The 22,234-nt window shown below is 38.2% G+C and overlaps 1 protein-coding gene across 3 annotated transcripts in view; it reads left to right on the top strand.

The window, feature by feature from the left end:
• The window catches only part of aff1 (AF4/FMR2 family member 1), a 139,058-nt gene that overhangs the window by 78,173 nt on the left and 38,651 nt on the right, over nt 1-22,234 (top strand). For all 3 annotated transcript variants that reach the window (XM_002941497.5, XM_031903522.1, XM_018097477.2), the window contains exons 4-7: nt 4,250-4,291; nt 5,934-6,029; nt 6,306-6,342; nt 10,692-10,743. In XM_002941497.5, the coding sequence (XP_002941543.3) occupies nt 4,250-4,291; nt 5,934-6,029; nt 6,306-6,342; nt 10,692-10,743 (227 nt within the window). The remainder of the gene's footprint in view (nt 1-4,249; nt 4,292-5,933; nt 6,030-6,305; nt 6,343-10,691; nt 10,744-22,234) is intronic.

The raw sequence follows: 22,234 nt of genomic DNA, 5'->3' as shown, positions 1-22,234 counted from the left end.
TGTGCTGCCATGACGGGACTCCGAGAAAAGGCTTTATCGGTGAGTATAACAAATCCCCTTATATTAAACAATTAATGATATTAAATATAATTGATAGAATGTGTTTATCATCATAGAGTCCATAGATGTATTTAATGAAGTAGCAAGTATCGTCCTGTCATGATCTGTATTGAGAAATTAGTATAGTCCAGGTTCGTATATTAATTATATTCACCACAAAAGGAGTCCAAGTCTATTCAGACATATGAGATAAGTTCATTCAAGCCTCTAGGGCTAATTGTGTTAAGTTTATTTATCCATCTTAATACCAACTGTAGTAGTAATTTCTCCCGATTGTCACCCTTGGGGGGAGGAGGAACATGGTCAATACCATATTTTTCAAACTGACCAGTGTGTGTTTTTGGGTAACAAAATGTACTGCTACTGGGGTGGTACCTTTTCTTGTGGCAAGAGAAATCCTGATGGCAGATCTATGGTTGGCCATTCTGTCTCTAAAGTGATGATGGTCTTTCCAACGTAGATCAATCCACATAGGCACTTAATGATTTAGATCACAAATTGTGATAAGCACAACAATCTATATGTAATGTTGATAGATAGTAATGTGTGATACTGGACCCTGTCATCATATATCGGCAGGTGGTACAATCCGTACATTTATAACATCCAAGTTTCTGGCTTGCAAGCCAACAGGAAGAGTTGGTTTGTTGATAGCATTATGTAGGATCGGATTTCACTAGAATGTCTGCCATGTCTTTATGCAATACATGGGGTATTCCAGAAGATAGGTGGGAGAGCCTTGTTCTTTTGCAGTATGGTCCAATGGTTCCATACCGCCCTTATATATATTTCCGGAGTCTGAAGAGAAGATGGTCAGGAAGGTAAGTTGTTTAGATGCCGATGAATTGAAAATATAATTTGGGTGTAGGGAATGCTTCTCAATAGGTGTGGTGGGTGGCAGGACGTTCTATGTAAAAGTGTGTTCCTATCTGTCATTTTACGATGTGTAGTGGTCTCAGTGGTGTAATTCAGCAAAGTCAGAGTAAGGTCCAAAAAGGCCAAGTGTGTTGTACTGATTTGTGCTGAAAATTTGATTGTAGTGGGTAAGGAGTTCAAGTTATCTACCATAGACTGGAACTGTTTGTTGGAACCCCTCCATAAGATGAGCAAATCGTCAGTAAAACACCAAAGATTGTAAATATTGTCCTTAAAAGGAATGAGTATATATGTTTATTCATACTTAGCCATAAATAGATAAATATATATACTTGTACTAAGAGCTTTCTCCCATAACCCTGTATTCCCTCACTTGCTAAAAAGCCATCCAACCCCTTCTTGAAGCTAATGTATGAGCCAGGGTGGGAATTCCACAACTTGCATATCTTTACATCCCCTGGTTTCATCGATGGGATAATATGACACACTCACAGCATACATACACAGCAGTTGGGTTTGCTTTTTGTTTTGGAAAGATGCTAGCTGCAATAGCTTGATTTTGTTTGAGAGTCCTGCATATTCCTGTCCCCCAAAATACCATCCTGTACTTGTTTTCTTAAAGCCAAATATATTCAGAGAGCACTGGCACTAAAGCTGTGTTTGTAGTTAAAAAATGCATACCATGTTATATAATCTTTTCTTAAATAAGCAGCTTATTTTGTAAAGTCAGCTACCTGAGCACACTTGTAAATATTGCACATATATTTGTATATTTTATTAGAAATTTTATATGATACATAAAAGAAAATATTAGAAATGGCTTAGTAGATTTGTATAAAATTGAATTGGGCTACATGCACACTATTTACTAAATTAGTGCTGAGTTGCTGGTAGATTTGAGAAAGTTGTAAAAGATAGTTTGGTGTAAGGGGCAGCTATGGTAAATATTCCATTGGAAGGAATGATTTGTAAATGTCTAGCTTAGTATAAGCCAATCTTTAGCTCTAACCTCAATAGAAATTGTTACAACAATAGAAACATTGCTAAAATTACAAAATTATTAATTTAGCATATCTTGTTAGAGGTGGTTAACATGTTTTGATCACTGTTAGTACATGCAAGCAAAAAGTTCTTTGACTGAAATCTAACCATGGAAATATGTTGGGCTATTAAATGTTGTGGCAGTTTAAATCTGTGATTCAACTTTTATTATGTTATAGAATGCCCTAGCAACTTTGCAATTTGTCTTTCTTTATAGTTTTTGAATTATTTGCCACTTCTTCTACCTCTTTCTAGCTTTCAGATGGCAGGGGGAGGGTCATTAACACCAACAGCCAAAAATCTAATGCTCTGTGAGCCTACAATTTTAATGTTATTGTTACTTTTTTATTTCTTGTATTCCTAATCTTTTACCTCATATATATTCCTTTGCCTGCTTGCTAGGGAAAATAAGACCCCAACAACCATTTTAACTGGAAAGGAGAATGTTATTAAATAGCTTATGCTATTGTCACAATTTATCTCAAGAACCCAGTATATTGAATCAGTTAATTACAGTTTACTGTACTGGTCAGTGCACCTTACATAAAATGACATAAAGTTACCTGTAAGTAGAACAAAATATGTAATGCTTACTTTGTAAAGTTTAAGCTATATTGAGCTATAATAAAAAAAAATCACACTATCCTTAGATGTTGATGTATTTTGTTTTTAAATCATTATTGTTTTCAAGCCCTGTCTGTAGATAGGTACTTGTCCCAGTTGATGTCTGTGTAAAAAAATATTTCAACAGCTGGTATTAGACTTATTTAACTATTTCCACTCAGTAAGACATAACATAATTCTTTCTGTCCCATGACAATATTGGTTATTACACACAGCAGTGTCTTAACACTGATGAATAGTAGTTTTTGTATGGGCCTTAGTACCAAATAATCTGCATAGCTTTTGCTTATTAACTTTTTCAGACTTTGGCTTTAAAGAAAGAGTATACACCTTTGCCTAAATGAACACAATAAATAAATTAATTAAATAAATCCACATGTTCCAATATTTTGCCATTTTAAAGTAATATTCTGAAAGTTATACTATATTCACTGAACCTAAATATCAGACATCCTAATCTACCTTTGTACAAATAAACAACTCACTTCTCTAAGCAGCAGTCTTTGAACAGCTCATTATCATGGACTTTTCAGTTTACTGGCAATTAGTTTTATGTGCTCCTTTGAAGTTCTTTGGGATCAGAAAGTACTAAAGTGATACTGGCTTCATATTCTTTTTTTAACCTAAGTCATAGATATTTCTTAATTAAAACAATAGACACAGGGAAATTTTTGGCCCCTGGGCCCCCCGAGGCTGCTCCTCCAATGCCACCCACTCTTGGCCCCCTTCGCTTAACTTTACAGTGCCGGGGTGGGGGGGAGCATGCATCGCTAGTGTAGAGAGCATAATTGTGCTTTCTGCAGTAGCAGAGCCGAATTTCCATTTTAAAAAACAGAAATTCGTCTCTTGAAGTTACCTGGAGCGGCTTTTTGCTGCTCATGTTATTATTGAGCTCATGTTGAACAAAGGTTTATATCACCCCTTTAATAAACAACACAGATCTGGCAGTGTTGGCATAGTAGTGATATTACTGGACAAACTGTTTGTAAATATCAGGGTTACCTATAACAAACAAAAAAAACAGCAAATGATTAGGTTCCAAACTTATTGTATTTGCTTTGCACCATGCTGTATGCAGCTTTTGTATATGAAGAAGCTATTAACCTGGATTTTTAAATTGCAATGCAACAGTGATCTCCTGTAACCACATTGTCATGAATAACAAAATGATGGATTACCGTATAAAAGTGTCCATGCATTGGTTAGTCCCCCAGAGTGTCTGACAGCTAAACAGATACTGTACAGGTGGCCATATATGTGCATGGCCACTTGTTCCAATTGTTTGGCCCAACAGCCTGAAAGTTTATTAATCCAGGAAGTGAATAGTAGTTGTGACTTCTCTTCACCTTCTCATCTGTTTAAGAACCATCTGTCAAACAGGACATGTGCAGCTGCATCTGTTGAAACTGACTCTTGGACCTGGCATATATGAAAAATTGACTAACTAGATCTGCCCATGTTTGACCAGCTTTAGTTTTATTGAGCAGCATGAGAAAAACTGTTGTACAATGTTAAAAACAATTTTAATAAGTTTAGAACTGAGTAGTATTTCAAGTTGTGAAATTTAGGAATATGCCATTAATCTATTCTGTATACAGTTTCCCAGAAATGGTTGTATTTATAATATTTTTGTATTTGTTTCTTTCAGACCCTCTCCAATGAAGCTCAGTGTGTTGAAGAGATACTTAAGGTAACTATAATTGAAGTCTTTCTCTTTTCAATCATCACATAGCAGTTTTCCACTATTTATGCTACATATTTGGGGACAAATAAAATGACCAACTTTACCGAAGACCCTCTAGTTGTTTATAAAATTCTCCATGATGTATTTATAAAGGTACTAAGTAATCTGATTATGACCACTGTTTATGTTCTCTAATGCTTTTTTAGACATTCTAAATTAAATTTATATTTCTACACGTCGCTCATGTTGTGTGAACATTCAAATTTATACGTGCCCGTACCATGACAAAAATTAAGAGATTCCGAATTTTAGAAGAAGAAACATTTGACTATGTATGACTTTTCTTTCTGTGCTAAAAACAGCAACCTATAAACCAGGAACTGAAAATTAGTGTGTTTTTATATGTTACAGTAGCTGTTTTTTGTGCCAGCTCTTTGTTTTATCAAAATTCAGATCTAGAAACATATGTTTGCCATACATCCCTTAATTTTACACAGTATACAGGTCTTTGCAAATCCAATAAAAGTAAGTGGAAAATATAAAATTATAATGCAATGCAAAAAATGTATGGTTTTATTATTTTGTCCTTTAATTGACTGTAGATATAATGGACACTTCATGTTCAGGTGCATGTGTGCTGCAACCGCACACATACACCAAAAATATAATTATTTGCAGCCTATTTTATTGTTTATACTGTTAAAAAGATCATCCTTATAAAATTGGACAAACATTTCACATGCTTAAAGTGGACCTGTCACCCAGACATGAAAATCTGTATAATAAAAATCCTGTTCAAATTAAACGTGAAACCCAAATTCATTTTTATATTAACACATCCAAACCCATTATAAAGGCATTTAAAAATCACAGCTGTCAATCATATATTGCTTGCCCCGCCTCTATGCCTTAGGCATAGAGGCGGGGCAGACAATAACTTTAGCTTTCCATTCAGCACTTCCTAGATGTCACTGCACATCTAATGTTTCCCCTCCCTCCTCCTCATCTGATTGTGTAGCCAGTGCATGGGCATGGGCATCAGGTCCCCCTTTCTGGCACAGAAACAAGATTTTGGCATGATACAAAGCTTGCCTTCATAACAGTGTCCACAAAATGGTGCCTGCCTGCTTGCTTTGATTGAGTAATTCCAAGACAGAAGGAAACAAGATTTATATTATTTATATAGAGTAAGTAAAGTTTATTTTGCTCAACTAACAATATAGAAAATAATTTGGACTTATTCCTTAGGGTGACAGATCCGCTTTAAGGCTAATGTATGCTAATAACTGATGCAATGTAAATCTGAATAGTTTCTAAGCCACACTGTGTGTTTGTTTTTGAGACCATATGATCTGACTATATTTTACAACCATAAGGGGGGGGGGGAGAGCAAAACTGAAAAGTACATGTAAAAAAATAATAGAAAAAAAATTTACAAAACTTTACAGTGGCATAGAAAAACAGCAGACTTTTTTTTTTACCAAACTTCTTACTTGATCACAGTCATTTTTAGTCTTTTGGTTTCAAAAATTAAAAACTATACAGAGAGACCTTTTTTTTTATGTGTATGACAATATATAAAAATAAATAATCCAGGTAATATTAGCAGTTAAGCATGAGCTGAAATTTTGTTTCTTGCTTATTTTAGGAAATGACCCATTCATGGCCTCCACCATTAACAGCTATTCATACACCCAGCACTTCTGAACCTTCAAAATTCTCAAAATTCTCATTTCCCTCAAAGGTTTGTCATATTTCTGAATTCTCATATGCCCTAAATTCATTATTTTATACAATACAGTATAAATTTTTCTAATTCTAATGAAATAATCCCCTTAAAAATACAGGGATGGGTTACTTGACTGACTGATAAAACCTAGTGTTTTCCAGCTATTCCCCAAGTTCTGGCTATGCATTTCTGAAATTCATGTTTGCTTTAAATTGAAAAAGCTCTATTCCATGCACTAACTAAAGCCATTTACTGTTTTCTCCCCTTCTCTCCCTCACTTTATCATCTCAGGGAAATCAACGCGTTCCATCTGTCAAAGGGAACCAGAGTGAGTGTTACAAATAGATTTGTAAGAAGCCCTGGGTTGTTGTAGGACACCAAACATTCCCCAGATAGTCTGTATGATTATATCAGAGGTGCATTTCTGTGTGCATGCAATGTTTGAAGTATGTATGTATGTTTGGTTTCATAAGGAGATAACAAGTGCACATGTTGGCCCATAAATAAGCTACTATCGTTCTGTGATATTGGATTTCATTTTGCTTCTGTTAAAAGCAGCACCATTAACATGCTTAGGTTGTTATAAAACAACAGCAAGATTATGATCTGTGATCTAAAATTGAACTAACAAGGCTACAGTGTGTATGTATGTGTGTGTGTGTGTGTGTGTGTGTGTGTGTGTGTGTATATATATATATATATATATACACACATACATACATACACACTGTAGCCTTGTTAGTTCATTTTTTTTTTCCGGTGAAGCCATTCCTTTGTTGATTTGGATGTATGCTTTGGGTCGTTGTCATGCTGAAAGATGAAGTTCCTCCTCATGTTCAGCTTTCTAGCAGAAGCCTGAAGGTTTTGTGCCAATATTGACTGGTATTTGGAACTGTTCATGATTCCCTCTATCTTAACTAAGGCCCCAGTTCCAGCTGAAGAAAAACAGCCCCAAAGCATGATGCTGCCACCACCATGCTTCACTGTAGGTATGGCAAGTAACTATATATATATATATATATATATATATATATATATATATATATATATATATATAGAGCAACGAAGTGATCCGCACTCACAGTACTTATAGAATTAATATGGTGTTTATTGAAAAGACTTCTCAACCAGTTCTCTTCCTCAGGGACAAACCAACAGACCATATCCCAACACCCAAGCCCCTGTGTGTGCGGCACCATTTCTAATATATATACATATACAGTCATGGCCCATATTGTTGGCATCCCAGACATTTTTCCAGAAAATTAAGTATTTCTCACAGAAAAGTATTGCAAGTATTGGAACAGAACAAAAAAGAGAGGAAAAAAGCAAATTGGACATAATGTCACACAAAATGTCACTCCAAAAATGGGCTGGACAAAATTATTGGCACCCTTAAAGGAGAAGGAAAGGCTAAGTCACTTGGGGGTGCCAAAATGTTAGGCACCCCCAAGTGACTTAGAGCGCCTACCTTGTACCCCGGGCTGGTGCCCCTGTACGGAGGGAACAGCACCAGCCCGGGGCACCTGTAGACACCGCTTCCTCCTTCCTTTGCGCGCTGCCGGCGAAATCCGCCGGCCGGCGCATGCGCAGTAGAGTGAAAAGCCGACTTTAATGTTTAAGTTCGGCTTTTCACTCTACTGCGCATGCGCGCGCAGCGAGGAGGAAGGAGGAAGCGCCGGCAGCTACCCCGGGCTGGTGCTGTTCTCTCCGTACAGGGGCACCAGCCCGGGGTACAAGGTAGGCGTTCTAAGTCACTTGGGGGTGCCTAACATTTTGGCACCCCCAAGTGACTTAGCCTTTCCTTCTCCTTTAATATTTGGTTGCACACCCTTTGGAAAAAAAAACCTGAAATCAGTCATTTCCTATAACCATCAATAAGCTTCTCCACCTCTCGCCGGGAATTTTGGGCCACTCTTCCTTTGCAAACTGCTCCAGGTCTCTCTTATTGGAAGGGCGCCTTTTCTCAACAGCAAATTTAAGATCTCTCTACAGATGTTCAATGGGATTTAGATCTGGACTCATTGCTGGCCACTTCAGAACTCTCCAGCGCTTTGTTGCCATCCATTTCTGGGTGATTTTTGACGTATGTTTGGGGTCCATTGTCCTGCTGGAAGACCCAAGATCTCGGACGCAATCCCAGCTTTCTGGCACTGGGCTCTACAGTGTGACCCAAAATCATTTGGTAATCCTTAGATTTCATGATGCCTTGCACACATTCAAGTCACCCAGTGCCAGAGGCAGCAAAACAACCCCAAAACATCATTGAACCTCCACCATATTTCACTGTAGGTACTGTGTTCTTTTTTTTGTAGGCCTCATTCCATTTTCGGTAAACCAGAGAATGATGTGCTTTACCAAAAAGCTCTATCTTGGTCTCATCTGTCCACAAGATGTTTTCCCAAAAGGATTGTGGCTTCCTTAAGTACATTTTGGCAAACTGTAGTCTTGCTTTTTTATGTCTCTGTGTCAGCAGTGCGGTCCTCCTAGGTCTCCTGCCATAGCATTTCATTTTATTTAAATATTGACGGATAGTTCGCGCTGACACTTATGCTCCCTGAGCCTGCAGGACAGCTTGAATTTCTTTGGAACTTGTTTGGGGCTGCTTATCCACCATCCGGACTATCCTGCATTGCAACCTTTCATCAATTTTTCTCTTCCGTCCACACCCAGGAAGATTAGCTACAGTGCCATGGGTTGCAAACTTCTTGATAATGTTGCGCACTGTGGACAAAGGCAAATCTAGATCTCTGGAGATGGACTTGTAACCTTGAGATTGTTGATATTTTTCCACAATTTTGGTTCTCAAGTCCTCAGACAGTTCTCTTCTCCTCTTTCTGTTGTCCATGCTTAGTGTGGCACACACAAACACACAATGCAAAGACTAAATGAACTTCTCTCCTTTTTATCTGCTTTCAGGTGTGATTTTTATATTGCCCACACCTGTTACTTGCCCCAGGTGAGTTTAAAGGAGCATCACATGTTTGAAACAATCTTATCCACAATTTTGAAAGGGTGCCAATAATTTTGTCCAGCCCATTTTTGGAGTTTTGTGTGACATTATGTCCAATTTGCTTTTTTTCCTTCCTTTTTTTTTGTTCTGTTCCAATACACACAAAGGGAATAAACATGTGTATAGCAAAACATGTGTTACTGCAATACTTTTCTGTGAGAAATACTTGATTTTCTGGAAAAATTTCTGGGGTGCCAACAATTTGGGCCATGACTGTATATACTTGATACAAAAAAAAGTGTTTTTATTGAAAAAAATTCTGTTTCGAGCACAACCAGTGCTCTTCCTCAGGGACAAACCTAGTTAGTGTGTGTGTGTGTATGTATGTATGTATGTATGTGTATATATATAATATATACACATACACACACACTGACTAGGTTTGTCCCTGAGGAAGAGCACTGTTTGTGCTCGAAACGTTGGAATTTTTTCAATAAAAACACTTTTTCTTTTGTATCAAGTCCCTGTGTGTGCGGCACTCTTTCTGTTATTTATATATATATATATATATATATATATATATATATATATATATATATAATATATACTGGGGGACTCATAGGTAAGGAGTAAACCCAATGGACATTTTTTTTGTACAGCTGCCTACACTACACTAAAACTAGAAGGAGTTTTATGAAAGCTTGCAGCAGTGACCCTGTGCATCTATTTTTTACTGTTCTTTGTACTTTTCGTAGGAGAAGTAACAGTGACAAAAACTCCAATTTTACTTTTAAAATAAAATTATTCTTGTATTCTCTGGAAAAGGCCCTGTATTTTATTTATTTTTATTTTTTTTACTGAATTTGTTTTTGATTTTCCAGAATATTTCTGAGAAATGATACCCACAATATCAGCAAGCACTTTGTGGTGTGTACTATGACTGTACTAAGACTGATGGCCCACAGGGCTTCAGTTCCCTATGTCAACAATATTGTGACACTGGACATAAATCCCTTTTACGTTTGCCTTTAGAGGAAACTTTGGGCGACTTCGGCAAATCGTAGCGACGCGTATGCCATCCCACTGCCGATTTACATTCTTGACGATGGGATGGCATTGCAGGGGATTAGTCACCCGCAGCAACAAAGATTTGTCCCAGGGCAACTAATCTCCCCATCAGCCACTGCCCTTAGGTGCAGAAATAATGGCTGCCTTGACTGTAAAGCACTTTGAGTCTCATGGGACAAAAACGCTATATAAATAATTCCACTTCTTCCTTCCTTTCTATTCTGTTCCATTAATAGGAAATGAGCAGAGCTAACTTTGCATATAGATGTGTGTATAAATTTATTTGTGTAAGTGTACACACATATACCTTTACCGTGAGAATTTTATTAAGTGGTAAAAGTCCATGAGTTGGTACAACACAGCAGTTGACTGTGCAATGGTATTGACTTTGCGGATTAAAGACTTTTGCTTCTAATGTGCACAATGATCTCAGAGAATTTTGTTGTTGATATGCATTGCTCTTTTCACCTAAATAGCAACTTTATGATCTTTAGCAACTATAGTAATGTTAACTAAAAAGCTCAGGCTACACATTTTCATTGTCAGTCCTTTATGTATAATATTTAGTACATCATGGCATTTTTATGCACACTCTCACATTCCTTGTAACATATTTTCCGTAAAGAAAAACATATTTTGTTCTGTTTACTTTGCAGAGCAGTACGATACCTCTTCAAAACAATTGCCATGTCCACAGCAGCGAACATCGTAAGTAAATCTGTCCACTTCTTCCAGATTAAAGGGGACATATACCATGAATTTTTACAATGCACTAAACCATGTAAAATGGAAGTAAGTGCTTTTATTTTAATACCTTTGGGTTCAAATATGTCCATAACTGCTTAAAAACTGTGCTCTACCCAGCCCTTTTGCAAGCTTCCGGTTTAGACTCTTCAGTATGTGGCTGGGAGAAGCTGGCCCTGATCAACTTCAGTAACAGAGCAACAGCTACTTACAGTGAATATGCATAGGGTGGGTGGGGCTTTCATTTCACTCTGGCTTATGACTTGAGAGGTTGTCTATGCTGCTCTCATATAATGACAGTTTTAGGAGGTTAAATGCTTTCAAAACATCTTTTTTTCTGCTTCATTTCACATTATGAGGGAGGATGAATATTATAATTGAATATGAACTACTTTATGTGTCAAATACTAATATTTTGGTTATTAGAATTTATCAAAAAGACTTTTAACTTATCAAATATGAAACATCCCAAAACCGGCTGCATTTGTAAGGTTCCCGTACAATACAGGGAAATATTGTGGTTGGTGTTTATAGTGTGGTGTTTTGCCATCTTCTGGGTTACAGCCAGTCATGCTGAACAATTTTTCACATTTGCATGCTCTTTCAATGACGACATACAGTGGTGTGAAAAACTATTTGCCCCCTTCCTGATTTCTTATTCTTTTGCATGTTTGTCACACTTAAATGTTTCTGCTCATCAAAAACCGTTGAACACAAAATGCAGTTTTTAAATGAAGGTTTACGTTATTAAGGGAGAAAAAAACCTCCAAATCTACATGGCCCTGTGTGAAAAAGTGATTGCCCCCCTTGTTAAAAAATAACTTAACTGTGGTTTATCACACCCCCAGTTCAATTTCTGTAGTCACCCCCAGGCCTGATTACTGCCACACCTGTTTCAATCAAGAAATCACTTAAATAGGAGCTACCTGACACAGAGAAGTAGACCAAAAGCACCTCAAAAGCTAGACATGCCAAGATCCAAAGAAATTGAGGAACAAATGAGAACAAAAGTAATTGAGATCTATCAGTCTGGTAAAGGTTATAAAGCCATTTCTAAAGCTTTGGGACTCCAGCGAACCACAGTGAGAGCCATTATCCACAAATGGCAAAAACATGGAACAGTGGTGAACCTTCCCAGGAGTGGCCGGCCGACCAAAATTACCCCAAGAGCGCAGTGACAACTCATCCGAGAGGCCACAAAAAACCCCAGGACAACATCTAAAGAACTGCAGGCCTCACTTGCCTCAATTAAGGTCAGTGTTCACGACTCCACCATAAGAAAGAGACTGGGCAAAAACGGCCTGCATGGCAGATTTCCAAGGCGCAAACCACTTTTAAGCAAAAAGAACATTAAGGCTCGTCTCAATTTTGCTAAAAAACATCTCAATGATTGCCAAGACTTTTGGGAAAATACCTTGTGGACCGACGAGACAAAAGTTGAACTTTTTGGAAGGTGCGTGTCCCGTTACATCTGGCGTAAAAGTAACACAGCATTTCAGAAAAAGAACATCATACCAACAGTAAAATATGGTGGTGGTAGTGTGATGATCTGGGGTTGTTTTGCTGCTTCAGGACCTGGAAGGCTTGCTGTGATAGATGGAACCATGAATTCTACTGTCTACCAAAAAATCCTGAAGGAGAATGTCCGGCCATCTGTTCGTCAACTCAAGCTGAATCGATCTTGGGTACTGCAGCAGGACAATGACCCAAAACACACCAGCAAATCCACCTCTGAATGGCTGAAGAAAAACAAAATGAAGACTTTGGAGTGGCCTAGTCAAAGTCCTGACCTGAATCCTATTGAGATGTTGTGGCATGACCTTAAAAAGACGGTTCATGCTAGAAAACCCTCCAATAAAGCTGAATTACAACAATTCTGCAAAGATGAGTGGGCCAAAATTCCTCCAGAGCGCTGTAAAAGACTCGTTGCAAGTTATCGCAAACGCTTGATTGCAGTTATTGCTGCTAAGGGTGGCCCAACCAGTTATTAGGTTCAGGGGGCAATTACTTTTTCACACATGGCCATGTAGGTTTGGATTTTTTTCTCCCTTAATAATAAAAACACTCATTTAAAAACTGCATTTTGTGTTTACTTGTGTTATCTTTGACTAATAGTTAAATGTGTTTGATGAGCAGAAACATTTAAGTGTGACAAACATGCAAAAGAATAAGAAATCAGGAAGGGGGCAAATAGTTTTTCACACCACTGTATTTGTATGGGATGCATATTGTGGGGCCTAGGCTGGCCAAATACATAGAGCCTGGGGCATTATGACCTGACTCATTATTTTTGCTTGTCCTACATTTATTGAAGGTTGAAAAGTAATTAGAACTAAACCTGTAATGCCTACCATTAGTACACATGAGCACACATCTTACAATAACATTCCTACCTGGCATACATTATGCATCATAAATAGTTCCGTTCCTCTAATCTAAAGGGGTGGTCCTGGTACGCTGATAATTTTTATGGGAAAAAAGAACATCCCCTATCTGTCTATATCCCCTCTAATGTACTTAGAGAAATCATGTCCCCTCACAAAGTACTATATTCCCAGAGAAAACAACCCTCATAATTTAAGTCTTCCCATCCCAGTTACCAGTTTAGTTGCACGTCTGCACTCCCTCCAGCTCATGGAGCCCAAAACTGCACTGCATACTCAAGGTGAGGCCTTACCAAAGACCTATAAAGAGGCAAAATTATGTTTTCATCCCTTGAATTAAATATCCTTTTTAATTAAAGACAACACTTTATTTGCTTTAGTAGCCACTGAATGACTCTTTCTGGAATTAGACAACTTGTTATTTGTAGGAATGCCCAGATCCTTTTCAATTAAGGATCCCCCAAAACACTGCCATATAGTGTATAACTTGCATTTATATTACTTCTACCAAAGTGCATAACTTTGCACTTTTCAACCTTGAACCTTATTTTCCATTTTGCTGCCATTATAAGCAAATAGTTCTAATTTTTTAAAAGCTATTTCCTTTTTCTCTGTCTAATAATAAAACAGTAACCTGTACTTGATCCCAACTAAGATATAATTAATCCTTATTGGAGGCAAAACAATCCTATTGGGTTTATTCAATATTTAAATGATTTTTAGTAGACTTAAGTTATGGGGATCCAAATTACAGAAAGATCCCTTATCCAGAAAACCCCAGGTCCCAAGCATTCTGGATAACAGGTCCCATACCTGTATTTCTACCAAAGTGCATAACTTTGCACTTTTCAACAATGAACCTCATTTTTCATTTGGCTGCCCAGTTTTCCATTTTTTTCAAATCGCTCTGCAAAGTGTAAAAATTAAGTGAAGAGGTTTTTTAATTACAGAACTAAACTCGTTTAATACCCTGAGATGAATACCATCCAGTCCTGGACCTTTGTTTACCTTTACATGTTCAAGTCACTTTTGAATTTCATCCTGAGTGACCCATGCCTCAGTAGTTATATTACTAGTACTGGTTCTATTAAAATGTACAGAACGATGAAAAATAACAGTTCAGTATTTCTGCTTTTTTACTGTTCTCATCAACAAAGTGACTCCTCTGTTATAATAAAGGTCCAACGTCTTCTTGCTTCATTTTATTTTTTACTATTTACATATTTAAAAAATAATTTTGGATTCCTTTTACTCCTTGCTGCAATACCCCTTTCCATCTCTATTTTAGCATGCCTGTTTTTTTTTACTTCCTTGATTCTCATAAAGGTTTTAGGTTATGTTTTACCTGGGCCAACGTAACTTCTTTTACCTTTATTTTGTAGCAACTGGCTATACTGGTATGTTAATTGATTAGTTTCTGTGAAGAGACAAATACAAAATAAATTCACTTCTTGCATTATTTAAACCAGTGCTGTCCAATTGGCAGCCCGCGACCCCCCTCTGTATGGCCCCCCACCTGTCTGGCTGCTTTGATGGCTTACTCTTGTGTAAGCTTTAAGTGGTATCAGTACTGTGATTAACTGCCCCCCCCCCCCCCCCGCATGGTTCACACCTCAGATTCAGGCTGTAAACCCTCTGTATTGTTTAAAAATGTAATACCCTGTGTTGTTCACAACTTTTAATCTCTGCATTGTTCACCCCCTGCGGTGTTCACACCCCTGGCTCAGACTGTAAGCACCCACATTGTTCCCCTGTTCACACCTCAGAAACCCACAAATAATCCCTGCACACTATAAAAAGAACATATACGGAGTACTGGTACTGCAATTGAAACGTTTTTTAATATATAGTTATATTTCAGACTGTAGGAGCAGTGCCAGCATTGTGTCACTGTATGCTGCCTGTGTGTGCCATAGGGCAGGCAGAGTATAGCACACACATGCAGCATAGGGCAGGCATAGTATGGCACACACAGGCAGGGTAGGGCAGGCAGAGTATGGTACACACAGGCCAAGAATGGCACACGCAGTCAAAGTATGGCACACGCAGACAGGGTAGGGAAGGCAGAGTATGGCACACACAGGCAGGGTAGGGAAGGCAGAGTATGGCCGGTTTTTGCTGTACTACAACCATTAATATGGGTGTGGTCAAGTGATAACATGGGTGTGGTTTCAAAAAGGGGAGAGGTCAAAACTGGCTTCCATTATCAGCCCTCCACCACGTAGGCCGGAAAAATTCCAGCCCTCGGTACCACAGAAGTTGGACAGCACTGATTTAAACTGTTTGGTATTATTGCATCTAATTTTTTGATTTGTATTCCCTCACATTGTAGGAGCAATTTTCTCCTGTCATTTTTTTTTTATTTCTTAATTACATAGCACACACCATATGTTTATGCTCCATATAGTGTCTAGACACTGATATATCACTCTGTGTTGGGTTTAAAACTGCAATTATGCCCCTTGTTCTTGTATTCTTGGAAAGAAAAAAAAATAACAATGGTCAGTACTACATTGGGTAACTGTATCTTAAAACATTTGGTAAAATGTTTAATTGCTTTAGTATTAGTAAATGCTTGATATAATTGCATGACATAAGCATCGCTGAGGTTGCAAAAAAGTTTGCATGAGGCAACTTCAGGTGACTTAGGAAAACTGAATTGCCGCGTATACCTTCCCACGGGCCATTTACATACTTGACGGTGGGAAGGCATTTTGTGGAGATTAGTTGCCTATGATAGCGAAGATTTATCGCAGGCGACTAACACCCTGTGTGTCATCAGCCTAAGCATTCTTATTGTTGTTAGCCACATCAGACAGGCATCAGTGTTCTTAAATTATTTTCCCCCCTACTATACAATAACCAGTCATTAAAGTACTTGTAACCCTCTAGCAGCCAGTGAAGAGATGGCATTGCTGGTTTCCATAGAAACTGTGCTCTAGCTGTGCACTTCTCTGGAGAAACATGTTTGTGTCAGAGGGAAAATAGCCGCCGGGTGATAGCTGCTATTTGTTTTACAAAAATGTGATGGTGTTGGCAACAGAGGGGATATAGACAGTTCAAATGATACAGTTTTGATGTGCCCAATCGTTATACATGGTAAGAAACTGTAGGGTTTCATCATTAAATAGATTACCACATTTTTATCTTTTTTATCACCTGCTTAGTGTGCTTGCTTTTATTACCTTATTTTATTATAAATGGTACTATAAACTTTTAGGGATCATCTTTGGGTATTTTTTGTATTAAAAGGCTTTGAATGTTCACTTACATTTGCCTTACCTCCCAACATTTGAAATGTGCAAAGATGGACAAAAAGAAATGGCGTAAGTAGCAGGGCGATTTTTTAAACACACCCCCTAAATGCCACTCACATTTTTTACAAAATTAGGCAGGTTATTTAACGTTTGAACATATTTCTGGTGGTTTTGGGGTCTTGTTTTATGTATTACATTATTCCCCTTTATGCTTCAAGTCTCAGTTCCCCCAAGAGACTTATTTAGCTTATTAGTTTTAATTGTATCTAAGTGTACTGTAGGTGTAGCTGGTTAAGTTTTCTGGGCTCTCTGCCAAAAGCTACTTTTTAAATTTGAGAAATATTTTTTTAGCATTCAGTGCAGGAGATCAAAGGGAAATGAGGGACTTTTCATTAAGAATCAGGGACTGCAGGCTGAGCTGTTAAAATTAGGACTGCCATGCAAAAACCAGGACAGTTGGGAGATATGCATTTGCTACTACTCTTTTTATCTTCTATACATATTGATGCTACTCTTTTAACAATGTAAACAATGCCAGCTTAGCTAATTTAGTATTGTAATTGCAGTCCTCTCTTCCTAGCTTTGTCACCCATCTCTGAACTCTCTCTGGTTCCATAATGTTACTTTCTGTAGTTCATATTATAGATGAGGAATTACCTGAGCTTTATAGACAACACATGTTTTACCCTTATGACTCTCTATCCCTTTTTATATAAGACTATAGGGATCATACATAGAAGCAGTACAAACAGCAAAATGTTGGCACAAGCAATTTCCAGTGCTTTTAGAGAACCAGTCCCCAATTTAGAAGCCTATAATGTAGCTGCAAGTCCACAGAATTCAGCACAGATGTCTACTTTTGGTCTAAATATAGATTTTCTGTTCTTCCCTGAAGGCAGGATCCCCATGCATGTAAGCAAAAATGTTTGTGAACGTTATAAGGATTGTGTTTCAAGTGGTGCTGTAATACACTTGCAGAATGCTGAGGGTACTGTCACAAAAGCCATTTACGATGCTATTAGTAGTATGCTGCAAAATACCACATCTGAATCACTTCCCATTAAAAGCATCAATGGAAGTGTTTTAAACAGTGCAGGATCTTCAGTGCCTTATCAGTTTGTTCTTAATTTGCTTATATTTGCTTACTTATCCGCCTTAGTTTGCTATCTAGATGTCCTTATTAATAGTCCAGCCAACAGAACAGCTTTGGTTAAGTGAGGACCATGTTTTTTTTCCAAAATGCATCAGTTAATAGTGCTGATTCAACAGAGCTCTGCACTAAAATTCATTTTTTAAAAGGGCAAACAGATTTTTTATATTTAATTTTGAAATTTCACATGGGGTTAGACATGTTGCTAGCTTCCAGGTGCCCTCAGCCATGTGACTTGTATGCGGATAAACTTCAGTCACTTTATCCTCCTGCACTGCAAGTTGCAGTGATGTCACCTGCCTCCCAGCAGCCAATCAGCAGAACAATGGGGACACCTGTATTGGTAAAAATGCTCCACTTATTGGTAGATATAATAACAGGACTTAATGTTAAAAATCCAAGTTTGGCTCACCCAATTCATGACTCATTCAGTATCACTGACTAGGAGAAACAATAGCAATTGTTTGTTCAAGAATAACATTTTAAATAGAAGAGTGAATTATTTGCAATGTAAATAGTGTAATTTAGAAATAAAGTACACCATAAAAATGATGACAGAATCCCTTTAGCTCATTTTGGGCTCCCAAATGGTGTACCAAAATGGGCTGACCCAAACATTCCAGAACCTTATAGATTAAATCCTTGAGTACTTAATGAGTTGGGCTCAGATTTAACTAGGCCTTTTGTCTGATTTTCTTAGACTTGCTTTGGCTGGTATGGTACGTATGGATTGGAGGAAAACTGGTGTGATTCAAATATTTAAAAATGCTATAAAACCTGCTAATTAAAGGCCGGTAAATTTGATGTCTATAGTGGGCAAGTTATTTGAAGGCTTATGAAGGGATTATATTCATAAATATTTTTTGAAGAATTGCATTTTAGCTAATAATTGGCACGAGCATCACGTGAGTAATGGCTGATGGCAAACACGTCAAATAAATGAAATTAACTTGGACAGTGGGGTTGCAGTAGATGTGATCTACTTGGATTTTGGCAAAATCTTTAAAGGACAAGGCAACTCAAAATATAATTTTTTGCCTAATAAAAGAAACCAGAATTCTACGCAGCTTTGCAATATACATTTATTACAATTTTGTAATGGTTTTTGAGTTATTTGTATTTATAATTGCCTGTCCTTTTCTATTCTCTGCACTGGTGGCTCAGACTGTTGAAACAATGTAACACAGGGCAGCAGACTGACAGACCTGCCTTGCTGGAGATGCAAGACCTTTGCAACATTGTTTAAAATGTAACAACCAGGAGTTCAGCAAATACTGCTTTCAATAGCAATAACATTTACAAATAACTTTTAAAACGCTACAAATTTTTAATTACTTCATATTGGAAAGTTGCTTAGAATTATGTTTTCTTTCATTATGCAAAAAATAATTTTTGGGGTTGACATGCCCTTTAATACAGTGTCCCATAAAGGACTGCTTTCAAAACTGAGGTCTGTTGGTTTTGGTAATGTTGTTTGCACATGGATAAAAAAATAGGCTAGGATTGTGTACAAAGTGTGGTTGTCAGTGGTACCGTATATACTCGAGTATAAGCCAATGTGAATATAAGCCGAGGTACCTAATTTTACCTAAGAAAACTGGAAAAACTTATTGACTCGAGTATAAGCCTAGGCATCCATTTCTTTTAACACACCTGCACACTAGCTTGTGTCCGAGTAGTAAGGGCAGAGAAGTAAGGGCAGCGCTGGATTACTTGTCCAACCGGCCATCCATCTAAATGTTATCATTTTAATTTTGCAAAACCTGATGGGGCTGAACCCTTATTATTCAGTTCAAAGAAACTGCCGGATTACTTATCCAACCAGCCCATCCATAGTAATCCAACCGGCCCATCCACTGCATGTAGTAAAGGCAGAACTGGATTACTTATCCAACCCGGCTAGGGGCATCTAAAAGAGTTTAAAAGCTTGGCAGATGGCATGCTTGAAATTAACGTCTTTGTTGGCAGAAGATTGTGGTCAACATTTACTGACTTGACAGGCTTTTACATGACAAAGGCGCCATCCTCTTGCTTAAGCAACTGATTTTCCTCTAACTTTCAGTTCTAAGTCACTATTTCCACATGCTCAAGAAGTTCATAAGATTGAAGCTAAAAGCAGAGTTAGTAACAGTCTTTTATATTGCCTGTGCTATGCCTTAAAAATAGAATCCTCCAAATAACAGAATGTAAAATAAAATGAAATACCCTACCTCCCTTGCTGGTATGTTTTCAATTGGCTGTGTAATTCATCCTCTCCAGCCATCGGCTCATTGGCTGACTCATTGGACTCATTGGCTGACTCATTGGCTGAATGGTAATTCATGACGCTCAGCGAGACCAAATGAATTAGACTTATCTCCAGTACATACTGTATACCCTATATGTGTATGTAGAGAGCATATTTCCCTATAAATGAGGTTCCGTGGCTGAAGTTCATATGTGTATGGAGCTTACATGGTATGAATAAGAAGAAGTTTACATTCCGTGAATCTCATTTACACTTTAGATCTTTGGTGCTGCCAGACCTGTAGCCTCTGGATCTCCCAGCATCCTCTGTAGCCACTGACTGGCAAATGCCTTCCCACCAGTAATAACGTAAATTGCCAGTGGGAAAACATACGAGTTTCCTCGCGAGGCATTTTTGGGCAACTTCAGAAAGCTGAAGCAACGCATATATTTTTCCACCAATGATTTAAATTATTGCTATTGAGAAGGCATTTGAAGGAGATTAATCATGTTATAGTTATCCAGTCTTTCAAATAACCACCATGGTATTTTTTTTTTTAACAATTTTGATGATCAGGTGAACAGTCTATTTAGGACAGTGCTGTCCAACTGGCGACCCCCCTCTGTGTGGCCCTCCACCTGTCTGGCTGCTTTGATGGTTTACCCTTGTGTAAACTTTAAATGGTTTCAGTACTGAGATTAACTGCCCCCCTGCATGGTTCTCACTTCAGATTCAAGATGTAATCCCTCTGTATTGTTTAAATATGTAATCAACTGTACTGTTCACACCTTTTAATCTATGCATTGTTCACCCCCTGCAGTGTTCACACCTCAGGCTCAGGCTGTAATCACCCACATTGTTTGTCTGTTCACACCTCAGACATTGTATGTAGTGCCTGGACTATGCTGTCTGTGTGTAGGCAGCATAGGGTAGGCAGAGTATGGCACATAGGCAGCATAGGGCAGGGAGGGTATGGCACAAACAGGCAGCATAGGACAGGGAGGGTATTGAACACACAGGCAGCATAGGGCAGGGAGAGTATGGCACATACAGGCAGCATAGGACAGGGAGGGTATTGAACACACAGGCAGCATAGGGCAGGGAGAGTATGGCACACACAGGCAGCATATGGCAGACACAGGCATCATAGGGCAGGCAGAGTATGGCACACACAGGCAGCATATGGCAGACACAAGCATCATAGGGCAGGCAGAGTATGGCACACACAAGTAGGTGCCTGTGAGAGGTGAACCTGGCAGGGGTTTGTTCTGGGAGTTTGTTAGCAGTTGGAAATAGCCATTAAATGGTCCCTAAGGTGTGTAATTATATGCTGGGGGTTGCTGTGCTATCCACAGGGGAGGAGGAGGCATATGGATTTTAGGGTATGTCTTAATATGACATAATATAATTCTTTCACATATGAATGATGGTTGATATCCCTGCAGTGAGGACCAAGCATTTGGGTTTTTGCTGCACTACCACCATTGTGATAAAATGGGTGTGGTTTGAAGTAGGTGGGGTTTAAAAGGGGGGAGTGGTCAAAACTGGCTTCCATTAGTGGCCCTCCACCATGTATGCGCGAGAAATTCCGGCCCTCGGCACCACAGAAGTTGGACAGCACTGATTTAGGAGATTATGACTAGTTAAAATCATATCTGAGTTGGAAGTTATTAAACCAAAATAAACACAAGTAGGTATGGGCCAGAAATCCAACATACAAGATGTTCTTAAGCAGGCCAGAGAAGCGTGTGGAGGTCTTTGACAGACCTAGACCTAGACAAAGCGCTACATATGTCTTACTAACCTCTGCATGTCCAGTTATTTGTTATATAAGAGCAAGTTTGTATCTAATCGTTAACTATGCTGATAACCCTTCAATCAATTAAATAGCAGAATTAGAGTGATAAGCACCAATGACAGTTGTGATGCTATTCTAATTGCCACCAGGGACTCCCCAGCTTGTCCTCTTGGAGTCAGAAAGAGTGGTTCTTTGAGGAAAATTGTAGTGGACTTTTCACGTTAGACAAAATTGTTGAACTTAATTGGGGCATATCTTTTTTTAACCTTACATACTATGTGTATGGTTGGCACAGCAACACACACCCAACTGCTGTGTCCATAAAGTTGAAATAAAATTTGAAAAAAAATGTAAAAAAGTTTTATAAACACCATCTGAGCCACAGAAAAAGCGGAATCCTCTTTTAAGATGGCCATACATGTTTACATTTCAGTCTTCTTCCGTCGAAAGTTCGGATATCGATCATGTTTAAATGCATCTAAAACTAACATTCTGATTGTAATTGTAGGATAAAGTACTAAAAATAACAAATTGGAGGACATAGATAGATTTTATCATTATCATACTTTTATCCCAATTTTTGAACTTGTCTAATCAACTAAATTACTGATCACCATGGTATTATCAGGACAATAATTT

The sequence above is a fragment of the Xenopus tropicalis genome, chromosome 1 (assembly GCF_000004195.4).
Source record: "Xenopus tropicalis strain Nigerian chromosome 1, UCB_Xtro_10.0, whole genome shotgun sequence".
NCBI classification, from domain to species: Eukaryota; Metazoa; Chordata; class Amphibia; order Anura; family Pipidae; genus Xenopus; species Xenopus tropicalis.
This window is presented reverse-complemented; position numbering and strand designations above follow the sequence as displayed.